The sequence below is a fragment of the Rhinatrema bivittatum genome, chromosome 11 (genome assembly GCF_901001135.1).
Source record: "Rhinatrema bivittatum chromosome 11, aRhiBiv1.1, whole genome shotgun sequence".
Taxonomy (NCBI): Eukaryota; Metazoa; Chordata; class Amphibia; order Gymnophiona; family Rhinatrematidae; genus Rhinatrema; species Rhinatrema bivittatum.
Genome location: NC_042625.1, coordinates 76,053,190 through 76,069,024, shown reverse-complemented (window position 1 = coordinate 76,069,024; position 15,835 = coordinate 76,053,190). Strand labels below are relative to the sequence as shown.

Genomic DNA, 15,835 nt, shown 5'->3' with positions numbered 1-15,835 from the left:
ATTTTTTTTCCGTAACCCTAAAGTTAAAGCTGCCCACGCAGAACAATGCGAGATGCAGGACCAGGACGAGCGTCTCCTGAAACAGCCCCCTGGCTATTCGCAAGGAAGAAACTCACCAGTCCAGACTGCAGGTAGGGGTGGAAAAGATTTGCCTCGGAACATCCGTGGCGGTGACCAACCTGAGCTACGCCTGATGCCAACTTTCTCATTAAAAGGTGGGGGGAAAAAAGAATTAGTGTTCAAAGGTGATCTACCACCATTTTGTCTTGACAAAATACGCGGATGCTTAATACTAATTTAATTTTGTCTCTTTTTATGCAGGGGGGGTGGGGGGACAGGAATATCCCAGGCCTATTGTGGCTGCTTGGCTTGGGTTAATCTTTCATTGTCTCCACCGGTGGTGCTGGCGGCCGCCCTGGGTCCTTATTGTCAGCCCTAAATGCACACCAGGTGGAGGGGGACTGCTCCTGGCCTGTGTCAGGACATCCACTTTCCTCCAAGAGACGTGAATCTTGGGCCAAGCTCCTTTTAAATTAAGCACTGCGACACATTTTAATTTAGCTAGAAAAAAAAAAAAAGTCCTTTAAAGTGTCCGTGCAGATCTCGTTCACCCTAACTGAAGTTGTTCCATATAAGAGCCTCATAGCTTTAAGGAAAGGCAGGAGCCTCTTGGAGCTACCGTAGCTACTGCGACCACAAAGGGTGTCAGACCGACCCTCAAAAAATCCATTTACGGCTTAACTCCCCCCTAAGTCCAATAAACAACTTTCCCAGCGCCCTTCAAGGACTCTCAGCGAGCAGGACTTCCTCTACCCCCGCCTCACGCCAGGAGCCTCCACTATTTGCTCAGCCAATAAATCAAAGGCCCCTAACTGGATCTGCCAAGGAGACTTCTTACACCCGGTCCCCTCCGCGAGCTATCTGGGACGGAACCAATCCTGGAAGAGGCTGATTATTTGGAAACGTGGCCGCTGACCAGTTTCACAGAAATGGTAGTACTCGCGGCCACGTACAGCAGAGAATCGTGGATGCAAGGGAAGGAAAAACTCTCTTCAATCAGGCATCGGAACCAGGAGTTTAGGAGCTGATTTTTATCTGTAAAATCTTCTTGCTGACATAGAAAAAGACTGCATGGCATATCCAGCTTACTCATTTAGTCAATTAGTCTAGCATAAATTGGGCATGCCATAGCTTCCTGGAATCCCACCCCCACCAGGACCCTGCTTCCTTGCCAACAATGACACAATACAATTTCCATAAAGCTCTTTATTGAGTGGATAAAAGGAGCCACAACCATACAAGCATGAACTTAAAAATAAATGTACAGAAATACTTTATGCCCACGAAACATTAACCTTTTATAAGAGACTGGCCTACACCCCCGCTGGCAAAGACTTCTTGCTGTTAACCCACCGTCTGCTGCCACTGTCCTGGTGAGGTGGCAGCTCTCCAACCATCCGCTCTGTGAAGGTGATACCCACTGGCACCCCGCTCCATGAGTGCCGCCGTGGCCACCGCCGCTCCATGCAGTGTGCCGCTGTTTCACCCGTCCCCTGGCCATCCTTGCAGGCCACGCCTATTTATTTATGCCAGGCCTCTATTTGGCCACCCCCAGACTGGCCACCATCTCGGTCTGTGCCATCCATTGCATAGGTCCATCGCCCCCTGCCAATTAATAGGCTGACCAATAGCACCCTCGCTTCATGCACCCCTTACAAGCTCCCCACTATGCATAATCATTGGCACCCCCCCAAACACCAAAACATCCCCCTATGCACCGGTTAGCTTAAGGCTGTGACTAAGTCCTGCCCATAACCTATGCCCTACAGCACTGTGAGTTAGTGGGAGGGTTGCTTTCTTGTCCATTGGCAAATGTGCTGCCCCTCCCTCTCCTAACCCCTATTGCTTCTGAGCCCTTACTGCCTCTCCCTTTCTCATTGGCTCCTGGCTTAGTTTAAATTCGCCAGGGAGTCCTATTGGCCTCATGCTCACCACCCTTCCCCCCGCCCCGAGCTGTCTGTAGCATGCCTGCCCGGTTATGAGGCCCCTGCCTCAATAGGCTGGGACTCCTTTATAATTCTTATCACTTCCTTAGAGAACCCCCTGTATTTATCCCTTGCTTTCTTGAATTCAGATACAGTTCTTGTCTCCACCACGTCCACTGCGAGGCTGTTCCATGCATCCACCACCCTCTCTGTAAAGAAATACTCCCAAATCTTCCTCCTTTTACCCTCATCTCATGACCCCTTGTTGTAGAGCCTCCTTTCCGTTGAAAGAGGCTCACCTCTTGTGCAGGGAAACCTTTGAGATATTTGAATGACTAGCAGATCTCCCTTATCCTCTAGGGTACACATGTTTAGATCTTTAAGTCTATCCCCATATGCTTTAGAATGAAGATCACTGACCATTTTAGTAGCCGCCCTCTGGACAGACTCCATCCTGTTTATATCTTTTCAAAGGTGCGGTCTCCAGAACTGTACACAGTTTTCCAAGTGAGGTCTCACCAGCGACCTGTACAGGGGCAGTATCACCTCCGTTTTTCTGCTGACTATTCCTTTCCCTATGCAACCAAGCATCTTTCTGGCTTTTTCTGTCACTTTATCCACCTGTTTGGCCACCTTAAGATCATCAGATACAATCAACTCCAAGCCCTGCTCTTCCTTTGTACTTAGAAGAATTTCACCTCCAATACTGAACCTTTCCCTTGTGTTTTTGCATCCTAAATGCATTACTCTGCATTTTTTAGCATCAAATCCTAGCTGCCTGTCTCTAGATCATTCCTTGAGCTTTGCTAGATCCTTCCTCATGTTTTCCACTCCTTCCTGGCTGTGTCCACCCCTGTTACAGATTTTGGTATCATCGGCAAAAAAGACCAACCTTTCCCGACAACCCTTCTGTTATGTCGCTCACAAAAATGTTGAAAAGAACCGGTCCAAGGACCGATCCCTGAGGCACACCGCTTGTAACAACCCCCTCCTGAGAGAAAACTCCATTTACCAGTACCCTTTGTCACCTCCCACTCAGCCGGTTTCCAGCCCAGCCAGTCACTCTAGTTTCAAGCATGCATGACAAACAAGAGTCTTTGGGAAGTGTATTTATAGTAGAGAAGTGGTTAGGATTTAAAAGCTGCCTCACAAAAGTGGGTTTTTAGATGGGATTTGAACATGGCCAGAGAGGGAGCATGACACATAGACTCAGGACATCTATATATGGCACAGGAGGTAGCAAAGTGGAAAGCACAGAGTAGGTAATTTGTTTAAAAAATTTGTATTCCACTGCTCCACAAATCACAGCAGATGACAACAAACCTACATAATAAAATCAAAGCAGAACAAAAAGATGGACTGATACAGTAGACTAATCAAACATGACTGACAAAATGAAAAAAAATAAAACATTACATATTGAGACAGTTAAACCTGTGACATAGCCACGGGTGGGCCGTGGTCCATCCACTTTGGGCTCAGCCTCACCCAATCAGCATTGCCGAGCAGCCCAAGAAGAGAGGCCCTGTCACAGGGCTGCCGCGGACAAGTTGGGCGAGAGGAGGAAGAGGTCTGCAAGGCCACCAGTGGCCTCCATTCCACCGTGGCCGAGAGAAGATGCCGGTGAGGCTGCTAGTGGACCCCATCCCACCCCAGCTGAATAGAGGAAGAGACCCACGGGGCCACCGGTGGACCCCATCCCACCAGCGGGTGAGAAGAGCAGGAGGCCTGTGATGCCAAATGGCAGATGAAATTTAATGTGGACAAGTGCAAGGTGATGCATAAGGGAAAAATAACCCATGCTATAGTTACAAGATGTTAGGTTCCATATTAGGAGCTACCACCCAGGAAAAAGATCTAGGCATCATAGTGGATAATACTTTAAAATCGTCGGCTCAGTGTGCTGCAGCAGTCAAAAAAGCAAACAGAATGTTAGGAATTATTAGGAAGGGAATGGTTAATAGAACGGAAAATGTCATAATGCCTCTATATCGCTCCATAGTGAGACCACACTTTGAATTCTGTGTACCATTCTGGTCGCCGCATCTCAAAAAAGATATAGTTGCGATGGAGAAGGTACAGAGAAGGGCAACCAAAATGATAAAGGGGATGGAACAGCTCCCCTATGAGGTAAGGCTGAAGAGGTTAGGGCTGTTCAGCTTGGAGAAGAGACGGCTCAGGGGGGGATATGATAGAGGTCTTTAAGATCATGAGAGGTCTTGAACGAGTAGATGTGACTCGGTTATTTACACTTTCGAATAATAGAAGGACTAGGGGACATTCCATGAAGCTAGCAAGTAACACATTTAAGACTAATCGGAGAAAATTCTTTTTCACTCAACGCATAATAAAGTTCTGGAATTTGTTGCCAGAGGATGTGGTTAGTGCAGTTAGTGTAGCTGGGTTCAAAAAAGGTTTGGATAAGTTCTTGGAGGAGAAGTCCATTAATGGCTATTAATCAATTTTACTTAGGGAATCGCCACTGCTATTAATTGCATCAGTAGCATGGGTTCTTCTTAGTGTTTGGGTAATTGCCAGGTTCTTGTGGCCTGGTTTTGGCCTCTGTTGGAAACAGGATGCTGGGCTTGATGGACCCTTGGTCTGACCCAGCACCACAATTTCTTATGTTCTTATGCTGCCGAGAAGAGAAGTAGGATGGGGAGACCAGCAATGAAACAGCAATAATCATAATAATCTTCATAAAAAAGATTTGCAACAGGTGCAGAACAGAGCTAGAACATGCAAAAAAAAAAAAAAAAAATTCAAAGAAAAAAAAGAAAACCTCGCAGGAAGGCACCCGTTCTCCTGCTCCTCCACGTGTGCTGGCCCTGCACATTCAGAACCCATGTGGCCAGTAAGTGCTCTATGCTGATCTCGTGCACTGCGAGATCGGCATAGAGGAGTGCTAGCTGCTGGACTTTCAAATACCACGGGCAGGCACACGAGGAGCAGCAGCAAAACAGGCTTCCCCTTTTGCTACCAATGGGGAGCCTGCCTGTGCTTTGTGTTTGTTTGTCTGTGTGTGTACGTGAATGGGAGCTTGCCTGGGGGTTGGGGGTGCGTGAGTGAGAGAGAGAGCATGTAGGAGTGAGAGCCTCAATGTGAGAGAGAGCATGTGAGAGTGGGAGCCTGCATTTGAGCGTGAAAGCCTGTGTGTGTACGTATGTATGGACGAGGAAACAGGAGCCTGCATGTGAGAGTGAGAGCCTGTGTGTTTTGTTTGTTGCAATGGGAGCCCGTGTGAAAGAGATCATGTGAGAGCCTATATGTGTGTGTGGGAGTGGGAACCTGTGTGAATGTGAGAGAGCACGGAAGAGTGGAATCCTGTGTGAGAGAAAGTGTGTTTGTGTGAAAGAACATGTGAGAGAGAGTTTGTGTGTGTGTCTGAAGGAGGAAGGAAAGAAGACAGACAGAATGAAAGAGATCCTGAAAAAGGAACAAGGACAAAATAAGTGGGGAAAAAGAGACTGGGAGCAACTGATTTCAAAAATAAGATCAGACAACAAAGGTAAAAAAAAAATAATTTTGCTTTTCAGCGATTGGGAATGTGCATATTTACACCTGTAAATAATGTTCTTCAGATTATCATTTGTTGTTTAATTCTTCCCCCCCCCCCCCCCCCCCCCGGCTGCCTCCCAGTTTCTCCATGTTAGCTCTTACATTCTGCTTTCCCATATAAATTGTTTCATTGTAAAGCTCCTTGCTACGTTATGTTATGTGTAAACCGATGGGATGTTCCCAATGACTGTCGGTATATAAAACCCTTAAATAAATAAAATACATTTCTTATATATTTGTATTCTGCTTTTTCTTCAGTATTCCAGTGTTCACAGAGCCTGGTTCTCAGGCTTTCCATTTCAGTTTTGAGTGCGTGTTTGTTTCTAATTTGTAGACCCTTATTCTGTCTTAGGTAAGGGTCTGTCTGTGTTACGCATGTGTGACGGATGCAGTATTCTGGCTAGCATCTACTTTCTCTGTAGGGATTTGTAGCAGTCTGGTTTGTTCTGTTTGCCCATTAGGTAGTGTATTAGTGTTGTAGGGCCTGGTGTAGTTTGCCTTGCTGCCTTTTCATAGATAAGATTGTTGCTGTTTGAGTCCTGAGAGTTACTGCTATTATGGTATGGTAAAGTTTTATTTATTGATTGATTTGCAGGGTTGTGTTACTTCACAAAGTGTTTGGCAGTGAAGGGAATTTGTTTTGCTGTCATTGAGGTGACACCAGAATTTGAATTTTTTTTTTTCATGTTCTAGCTCTGTTCTGCACCTGTTAGACTTAGTTTTTGGGTACTTGCCAGGTTCTTATGGCCTGGATTGGCCACTGTTGGAAACAGGATGCTGGGCTTGATGGACCCTTGGTCTGACCCAGTATGGCATTTTCTTATGTTCTTATGTTCTTATGTTCTGTTGCAAATCTTTTTTATGAAGATTATTATGATTATTGCTGTTTCATTACTGTTTTATGCATTTTTGGAAGGAGGATTCATAAAAAATATATATATTGATATTTGTTTTATTACATGATGGGATTGGATGTTCCTGTTAAGTTTTCTTTGTTTATTTTTTACATGTTATTGTGTATTTATAACCTGCAATAAATATAAAATAAATTAATATAGATTAATAAGGCATTCTTAATGTTGTTAAGTGCTTGGAGTAATAGACTTAAAATATTTTAAAACGTCACTCATGCATGGTGGCGCATTGAGGGTGCATGGTAAGGCATTATTTATGAATACGAGTACAACTAGTAGGGCCTAGATCTGTATGTCTACTGCCCACTCATGTTAACCTTGGGGCCCTCCCCAGAAATTCAGTTCTGGTTATGCCACTGAGTTAAACATAGCTGCATGTTATCCAAAATGGTGGAGGAGAAGGGCGCAGATGAGGGCAACTTGCAGATGAACAGGGGAAAGATGTAGGGATAGAGAAGAGAACATAGGTAATGAGGAGCTGCAGACTAAATGATTTGTAGGCAAGTAAGAGGCTCTTGATTTTACGTGCAAGCAGATGGTAAGCCAGTGTGGCCACTGAGAAGAAGGGTTACATGATCATAGCAGTGCTGAAGGAAAATAAATCTGGGAACCAAATTTTGAATAGATTGCAGTGGAGAAAATGGTTCAGTGGGAGGCCTGTGAAGGGCAAGTTGCAATAGTGTAAGAAGGAAGTGATAAGAGAGTGGGTGACCTTCCGGTGACATCAAGCCACTGTGAAGTCGCTTGCAAGAGTTGCTAAAAAAGAATCTTTTTGCAACTATTGGGCACCAGACGAGCATTTTGGCAGCATGCTCAGAAAAGAAGGGACAGATTTTAGCTAAGGAAGAAGTGTTGAGAGTAAAGAGAAGGGAGCATCGGATAGAGCTGTACTAGGTCAGACCTAGGGTCCATCAAGCCCAGTATTCTGTTTCCAGTAGGGGCCAATCCAGATTATGATTTTATAGACCTCTATCATATCCCCCCTCAGCCGTCTCTTCTCCAAGCTGAACAACCCTAATCTCTTCAGCCTTTCCTCATAGGGGAGCTGTTCCATCCCCTTTATCATTTTGGTCGCCCTTCTCTGAACCTTTTCCAATGCAACTATATCGTTTTTGAGATGTGGCGACCATGCGGAGAGCAATGTTGCAGTTACGTCAAAAGCATCGATTGGTCTGCAAGTGCGAAAGTGTCTCATAAATAATTCCTCTATGCCACAACCTAACCATGTATTTTTGGCCTCAATGGTGTGGGCTGGTCGCCCCATCTTTATATTAGTCACCCCCAAGCCTTAGGTACCTAGCACTCTGTGCCGGTTACCCCAATCTGCTCCTAAAGTTAATATAGTTGCATTGGAAAAGCTACAGAGAAGGGCACCCAAAATGATAAAGGGGATGGAACAGCTCCCCTATAAGGCAAGGCTAAAGAGGATGGGTCTTTTCAGCTTGAAGAAGAGACGTCTGAGGGGGAATATGATACAGAACTATAAAATCATGAGTAGAATAGAACAAGTAAACTTGAATCGGTTATTTACTCTTTCAAAAAAATACAAAAATTAGGGGACACTCCATGAAGTTAGTAAGTAGCACATTCAAACAAATTAGAGAAAATTATTTTTAATTCTACACATTAAGCTCTGGAATTCATTACCAGAGGATGTGATTAAGGCAGTTAATGTACCTGGGTTTAAAAAAGGTTTGGACAAGTTCCTTGCATAGAAGTAAATAAACTGTTATTAACCAAGTAGACTTAAGAAATAGCCACTACTTAACACTATACAATAGCAGCATGGGATCTGTTTACTGATTCGGATCTTGCTAGATACCTGTAACCCGGATTGGCCACTGTTGGAAACAGGATGCTGGACTTGATGGACCCTCGGTCTGACCCAGTATGGCAAGTTCTTATGTTAACCTTTATTCCCTATAAATGAGAAATTCTTCCGAATAGCCTCCATTCATTTTTACTCTGGCTTTGGGTGACTCAGAATTGACTTAATCCAGGAAATAAAATTATCTTTGAATCCAATGTTCTTCATAGCTAATAGCAGAAATCGCCAGTCCACCCTTTTGAAAGCTTTTTTGGCATACAGATAACTGCTATCGTTTCCACCTGAGCTTTATGGATCACATTTAATATCGTTCAAATATTCTCCCAGGTCTGTCTGCCTGCTACAAAGCCATTCTGATCATTATATGTGGTAACCTTGGCAGTACTTTATTTTATTTTTGTGTATATTTTGAGATATATGTTTAATAATGAGATAGTACAGAGGTTTTTCTGAATGTCAGGGGGCATTTCTGAAGATAGAATCTCTATTGTCTCCCACAGTTTTGGGGGGGGGGGGGATGGGGGGGACATGCCCTACAGACCCCACCTCTGGGAACAGCTGTGAGCCAATGCAGCCCACAAACCCAGAGAGCACAAGAGGAGGAGGGCGTGCTAGGGGGGGCCACCCTGTAAGCCAAAGTTGAAGGTTAACACTTTTATCTATAAATAACTGAAGTTTCGGTTCAAGACCGAAGCGTTTTAAAATTCTGAGCAGCTGAGCCCCTCTCATAGAAGGTGCGAACGTAAACCAGAAGGACTAGGAGAAAGGGGAGGGAGGCTGAAAGAGACAGAGGAGGGGAGAGAGACGCCAAGAGCACAGTAACCACCACAGCCTCCGACTGTAAAGAGATCTGCTGCTCGCCCTCTGCTATCTCCGGGAAGACCCGAGTGTGAATTCCACCTCAAGGTATCTCTCTTTTCTGTTGTACGGGGTGTCCTGGGGCAAAGTGGTGGCATCTCTGCTGATCTCTAGTGAGACTGGGGGGGGCAAACCTTTCCCCCTCTTCCTAGTGGTAATGTTTGTGCTTGATGGGATCAGGAGAAGAGTCTGACTCGGGGACATTAATCACAAGGACCACTCTGGGTAAACGGCATTGCTGCTGCACAGACTTACTCCGGGAAATACCTGTTCTGAAATGTTCAAGCAGAATATGCCCATCTGGATAATTCTTATTTCAAGGTTCCCTCGGGCTCAGATGTGAAGGGGTCGGGATGAGAGACATAGGGAATGGAAAGAATGTAGAATCGTAACGGCCCAACTTGATAGATTTTTGCTGATTTCTTCCTCTCCCTCCCCCCAAAAGATGGGAAAGCAGAAATGCTACCGAAAGCCTTCCCCAAAGAGAAAGATGTCAGAGCCAGGGACTCCTGAGGCTGAATGCTCTGCAGAGAATCCGAAAGCTGTGCAGCTGCCTTCGGGCTGACCTGCCATGCCCCTCACCCAGAGTCAGTGATGGGGCTGAGATTAGAACTGAGACAAGAGAGAGGGTCCCACGCAGCCAGCGACAGGCGGAAGGGAATAAAGTGACCCACCCCAAGGTCAAACCCAGAGCATCGATGAGAACACGGGGATCCTGCCTCCTAGGCAGCGACTTGCTGTATGTAGCCCACATCTCCCTCCGGAAATAACATTGCGATCTTTCTCGGACACAAAAATGTGGGAAGGGAAGAATGATTTGTTCAAACTTTCTTGTTGGTTTTTGGTTCAGTGTCATCCAGCTCTCAGTTCCATCAGGAGCTTGAGAGGTGGGGAGGAGATTTAAAAAAAAAAAATAAAAAATCAAGCAAGCAAAATAATTGATACCAAAAATCTGTTCAACTTCCGTGTGGGTTATGTCTGTAAACTCCACGCAGCAGGGACGGTCTCTATTTTATGTATCTGCACAGCACTGCGTTATGTCCAGCCCAGCTTCAGAGATCTTCAGTAGTAATAGTGGGAGAAGCTAGGAACGCTGCTGCCTGAGGCAATGACAGAGCATCACATCTGGCATGGGGACTGTTTTGCTTTGTGAATGATTTATAGGGAATGAAATAGCAAGCCTTGCTTTTCAAAGGGCTCCGCCCTCTGTGCAGGATTTTCCCATTAGTGGCAGCTCAGGCAGCCCTGCAGCAATATATTCCCTGATAGTAATCATTATATAATCTAGTTGTAATGCACATCAGCCTTGTCACAGTGAGGTCACTGATTAGATGATTTTAATAGAAACCTCGCTTCACATGTCCAGTCCACTCATTTTTCTGTCTTTATACAAATGTATAAATAACAGGAATTGCATCCTTCCCCTCCCATTCAAAAAAACAAACAAACCAGGATTAGAAACTAATAAGGGTACAGTATGATTGATTCATCACTGCTGCACCTGACATGTTTTCCTCATGGTCACTTAGAAATGGGGAACAGAACAGGCCTTGCCTGATCTAGAGAATTCCCTGAGAACCGTGAACAGAAATTCTGCAAGATGGATTCATTGGATCTAGTAATTTTCCTTTTCCTCTGTTCCATGGAAGGAAAGGAGAAATGTATTCTTACCTAATAATTTCCTTTCCTTGAGTCCAGCCAAAGCAATCCAGACACATGGGTTATGCACTTCAACTAGCAGGTGGAGACAGCAAATAATGTTTTCTGATATCACCCCTTTTTGAGTCTCGTGCAACACTTAGCCAGCCAGTATACTCCATAACCAGCTAAAATAAGAATTAAAGACAAAGAAAATCAAACAGTTCGTTACCTGAGAGAAACCAAGGCATGGCTCAAATAAAGCTGCCATTGATGACATCCTTTTCTAATGAGAGCCATCAGAATTTGTACAGTCAGTAGATATGGCAGAAAGATTCTTGGTAGTTAGGGAGGGTTCTGGACTGGTCTGGCTGGACTCAAGGAATGGAAATTATCAGGTAAGAATAAATGTCTCCTTCCTCTTCTTCTAGCTGGATCAGTCTAGACACATGGGATGTACCAAATCTGTCTCTCAACTGGGCAAGGAATTGTCATCCCTGCTGTCAAGGCTCCCAAGTCAAAAGCTGCCTCTTTCTTGACTCAGATATTAAGGCAATAATGTAGGGAAAAGGAATGCAATGAAGACCAAATCATCACCTTGCAGAATTCTAGTGATCCATAGAAACATAGAAATGACGGCAGAAAAGGGCCAAATGATCCACCCAGTCTGCCCAGCAAGCTTATGCCAGTTTCTCCTGCACTGTGCAGGTTACCCTCATGCTTATTAGTTTCCCAGACTTTAAAAATCAGGGCCCTCAGATGCTGCTAGAATCCAATTTCCCTTAACTGTTGCCATGGAAGTAGAGAGCAAAGTTGGAGTTATATCAAAAGTATCAGGCTTAGTGATTAAAAGGTTGTAAGCATCCTCCCTGGAGTTTCATTTCATGACCCTTAGTTCTATTGATTTCTTTCCAGCGGAAAAGGTTTGATGATTGTGCATCATTAAAACCTTTCAGGTACCTGAAGGTCTGTATCATATCACCCCTGCTCCTCCTCTCTTCCAGGGTGTTCATATTCAGATCCTTCAGCCTCTCATAAGTTTCCATTTTGGTTGCTCTTCTTTGGACTGCCTCTATCCTGGTCTTTATCCTTTTTGAGATACGGGCACCATTATTGAACGCAGTACTCCAGGTGAGAGCTCACCAAGGACCTGTACAAGGGCATTATCACCTCTTTTTTCTTACTGGTTATTCCTCTCTCTATGCAGCCCAGGATTCTTCTGGCTTTAGCTTTCACCCTGTCACATTGCTTCGCCTTCAGCTCATCAGACACTATCACACAAAGGTCCCTTTCCCAGTCCATGTGCATTAGTCTTTCACCACCCATCACATAAAACTCTTTTGGATTGCCGCACCCCAGATGCATGACTCTGCACTTCTTGGCATTGAATCCCAGCTGCCAAATCTTTGACCACTCTTCAAGCTCTCTTAAATCACTTTGCATTCTCTCTACTCCTTCAGACGTGTCCACTCTGTTGCAGATCTTAGTATCATCCGCAAATAGACAAACTTTACCTTCTGTCCCTTCCACCAGGTCGCTCACAAAGATATTGAACAGAATGGTCCTACAGCCGATCCCTGTAGCTCTGCATTTAACAGTGGTTTTTCTTCAGAGTAGCTTCCATTTACCATTACACACTGTCTCCTGTCAGTCAACCAGTTTTCAATCCATGCTACTACCTTGGCACCTACTCCCAAGCTTCTCATTCTGTTCACGAGTCTCCTATGTGGTACTATATCAAAAGCTTTACTAAAATCAAAATAAATCATATCTAATGCTCTTCCCTGATCCAATTCTCTAGCCACCCAATCAAAAAAATCAATCAGATTTGTATGACAGGACCTTCTCCTGGTGAATCCATGCTGCCTCAGGTCCAGCAACCTACCGGATTGTAGACCACTATCCTTTCCTTCAGCAGAGTCTCCATTAATTTTCCCACCACTGAGTTGAGGTTAACCGGCCTGAAGTTTCCAGCTCCCACTCTTGTGAAGTGGGACCACCACCGCTCTTCTGTAATCGCTCTGCACCACTCTTGTTTCCAGGGATCTATTGAACAGGTCATGCACTGGACCCGCCAGCACATCTCTGAGCTCCCTCAGTATCCTGGGATGAACCTCATCAGGCCCCATGGCCTTGTCCACTTTCAGTTTTCCTAGCTCTTCCCATTCATTCTCTTCTGTAAATGGAGTGTACTCCACCCCCACCCACAGTCTTGTCAACCAGCGATGGTCCTTCTCAAGGGTCTTCTTTAGTGAACACCGAACTGAAGTATTTGTTTAATATTTTGTCCATTTCTTCGTCTCTCTCCACACAGTGATCTTTGTCACCTTTCAGTTTCACTATACCACTTTGGACCTTTCTCTGATGTATCTGAAAAATGTTTGGTCACCTCGCTTTACCTCTTTAGCAATCTTTTCTTCCACCAAGGTTTAGTACAGTGATCCCTCAACTTCTTAGGAAGAAGTACATCCTTATCAGCATAGGCCATCTGTATGATCTCTCTAATCCACCAAACTATCAACACCTTCCAAGCTGCTTCACCCTTGACCTGATTTCCTGAATCTGCAGTCACCTTCAAGTATAGAAGAAAATTCCTTCTCACATTCAGATAATGTTGCCAAGTGTACTCGTCCTGCTATGCATCCATCCGGAAGGACAGACAAATCACCTGATTAAAATGAAAAGATGACACCACTTTGGAAAAGAATTAAGGTATTGTGCTTACATAAACTGCTTCTGAAAATCTCAAAAAGGGCTCCTTACAAGAAGTGCTTGAAGCTCTGAGCCACATCTGTCAAACAGATTGCAACCAAAAACAGTGCCTTAAAAGCCAGAAGTTTGAATGAAGCCTTCCTCCTTGGTTCAAATGGATGAGCGGTTAGGAATCTCAAAATTTAGATGCCACGCAGGGATTAAGTCTCTCCCCAGAGGACGAATGCGTTTCACTCCTCACAGGATTCAACAAGATAAGTGGAGATAGGCTGCACCACATGTTCATGGGTCACCAAATAGGAGCAGTGCAGAGCGCAGATTTCAAAGTTCATTCAGCTTAAAATGTCAAAGGAAAATCATACATCCAAGGCAGTCATTTGTTTTATAATTCCAAAGGAAATGTATTGAATCCTTTAAGAATAAATGTTCACAAATAGCCTTGAAAATGCTGACTTTCAAGGCTATTTGTGAAATAAATGACTGCCTTGGATGTATGACTTTACTTTGACATTTTAAGCTGAATGAACTTTGAAATCTGCACTCTGCACTGCTCCTGTCTGGTCATCCCTTGTAGGAAGCAAGATACATCTGGATGGGAAGACAACGAGCTCCCCTCCCCCGCAGATGTCCTCTGTAACAAGCAATAGCAGTTACCTGCAAAACATTAAGGGCTAACCTCTTATTTAAGCCCTCATGTAAAACATCTAAATCGACAGTGATAGCACTCATTGGCCACCATGCATTTCCCTGCACCCCAGTCCTTAAACGTGCCCTCTCAAGGGTCAGGCCATAAGACAAAACTGAGATAGTTCTTTGAGCACTAGCAGTTCCTGAAGCAAAAAACCCTTTGGACTGACAAAACGCTACTAGAACCCCTTCCAATGTCCGAACCAGATCTTCATACCAGGAGCATTTTGGCCAATCAGGAGCCAACAGAATCACGAGGCCTTGATGTTCAGCTTTCCTCTGCAAATTACTGCCCATCGGGAGCCAAAATGGAAACATAATAAAGACCCCCTTACGGGCCATGTCTGAATCAGGGCATTCAGACATGATGACCCCCGCTCCTTCCTTTGACTGAAAAAAGCACTTCACCTTGGCATTCTTGCTGAAGGCCATCAAGCCCACTGGCTCTCCCTATCTGACCACTGTCAGGGAGAGCCCTTTTACGACAGAATCTTCTGGATCGAGAGTATTCTGGCTGAAAAAGATCTGCCTGTACATTTTCTACTCCTGTGATGTGCGCTGCTGAGAGCATTCTTATATGCTCTTCTGTCCAGTCTATTAATTGAGATGCCTCCTGAGCTACCTCAGGACGGTTGATCCTCCCTTGATGATCCACATACGCCACTACTGAAGCGTTGTCCAACAGAAGCCTGATCACCTGCCCCTGTAGTAGAGGAGCAAAACGCATAAGTGCTTTCCTCAGTGCCCTCATTTCCAAGATTGATAGACCTCTGATCTCATCCAGAGTCCAAGTGCTCTGAGCCACTTGACCCTAACAGTGTGCTCCCCAACCAAAGGAAACTGGTGTTGGTCATTTCTGTAATCTATAACAGGGGAGTCGAGATTTACTCCAGTTTATAGCATTTGGTTACCAACCACCAAACTCCTCCTGGCTTGGTAGAGCAATGGAAGCCTCTTAGAGTAAATCTGAGACTGAGGGGGCAATCTTATCTGCAAGATTTTCTGCAGGGGCCTCATATGATCCCTTGCCCAATGTTAGTCACTATGAAACCCAACTCAGATAATTCCAGGCTGTTGGATTCCAAAATCCTAACAAGCTCTTCACTTGACCCTGCAAGTTATGGATCCTTTGGCTAACCTCATCCGACCAATCTTATTCCAACTCCTAGGAAGGCACCAATTTACTCTTGTTGAAATCGACAACCCAGCCTAGTTCCTGTAAGAACTGAACGACTCTGGCTCTTGCTGTCCTACTGTCCTGTGCTGAGTATGCCTGGATCAACTATTCATCCAAATAAGAATGAACCAAAAATTCTCTCCCAATGAAGAGCTGATGCTAACACTACCATCACCTTGGAGAAGGTTCTAGGGGCAGTGGCCATACCAAAGGGCAAAGCCTGAAACTGAAAGTGGGTCCCCAGTGCCATAAAGCAAAGAAATTTCTGATGATCCTCTCATTGAGGTATATGAGGATATTCCTCTGTCAGATCCAAGGATGATAAAAATTCCATAACATAGTTGAGAACCCACTGATCTGAAGTAAATCAGACCCATCGCTTGTTTAAAAAAAAAAAAGGCAAACTTCCACATTCCTCTGTTCCAAAGACTGGGCCCTCAACCCTTCATTGAGAATCACGAGTGCCTGTGGCACTGCT

At 44.8% G+C, this 15,835-nt stretch overlaps 1 protein-coding gene across 1 annotated transcript in view; it reads right to left on the bottom strand.

The window, feature by feature from the left end:
• LOC115100559 (homeobox protein OTX1-like) overlaps nucleotides 1-317 on the bottom strand; it is a 157,160-nt gene extending 156,843 nt beyond the window's left edge. Inside the window, exon 1 of the mRNA XM_029619077.1 lies at nucleotides 117-317. Within this exon, the coding sequence (XP_029474937.1) occupies nucleotides 117-162 (46 nt within the window). The 5' untranslated portion in view covers nucleotides 163-317. The remainder of the gene's footprint in view (nucleotides 1-116) is intronic.
• Nucleotides 318-15,835: the final 15,518 nt, after the last annotated feature.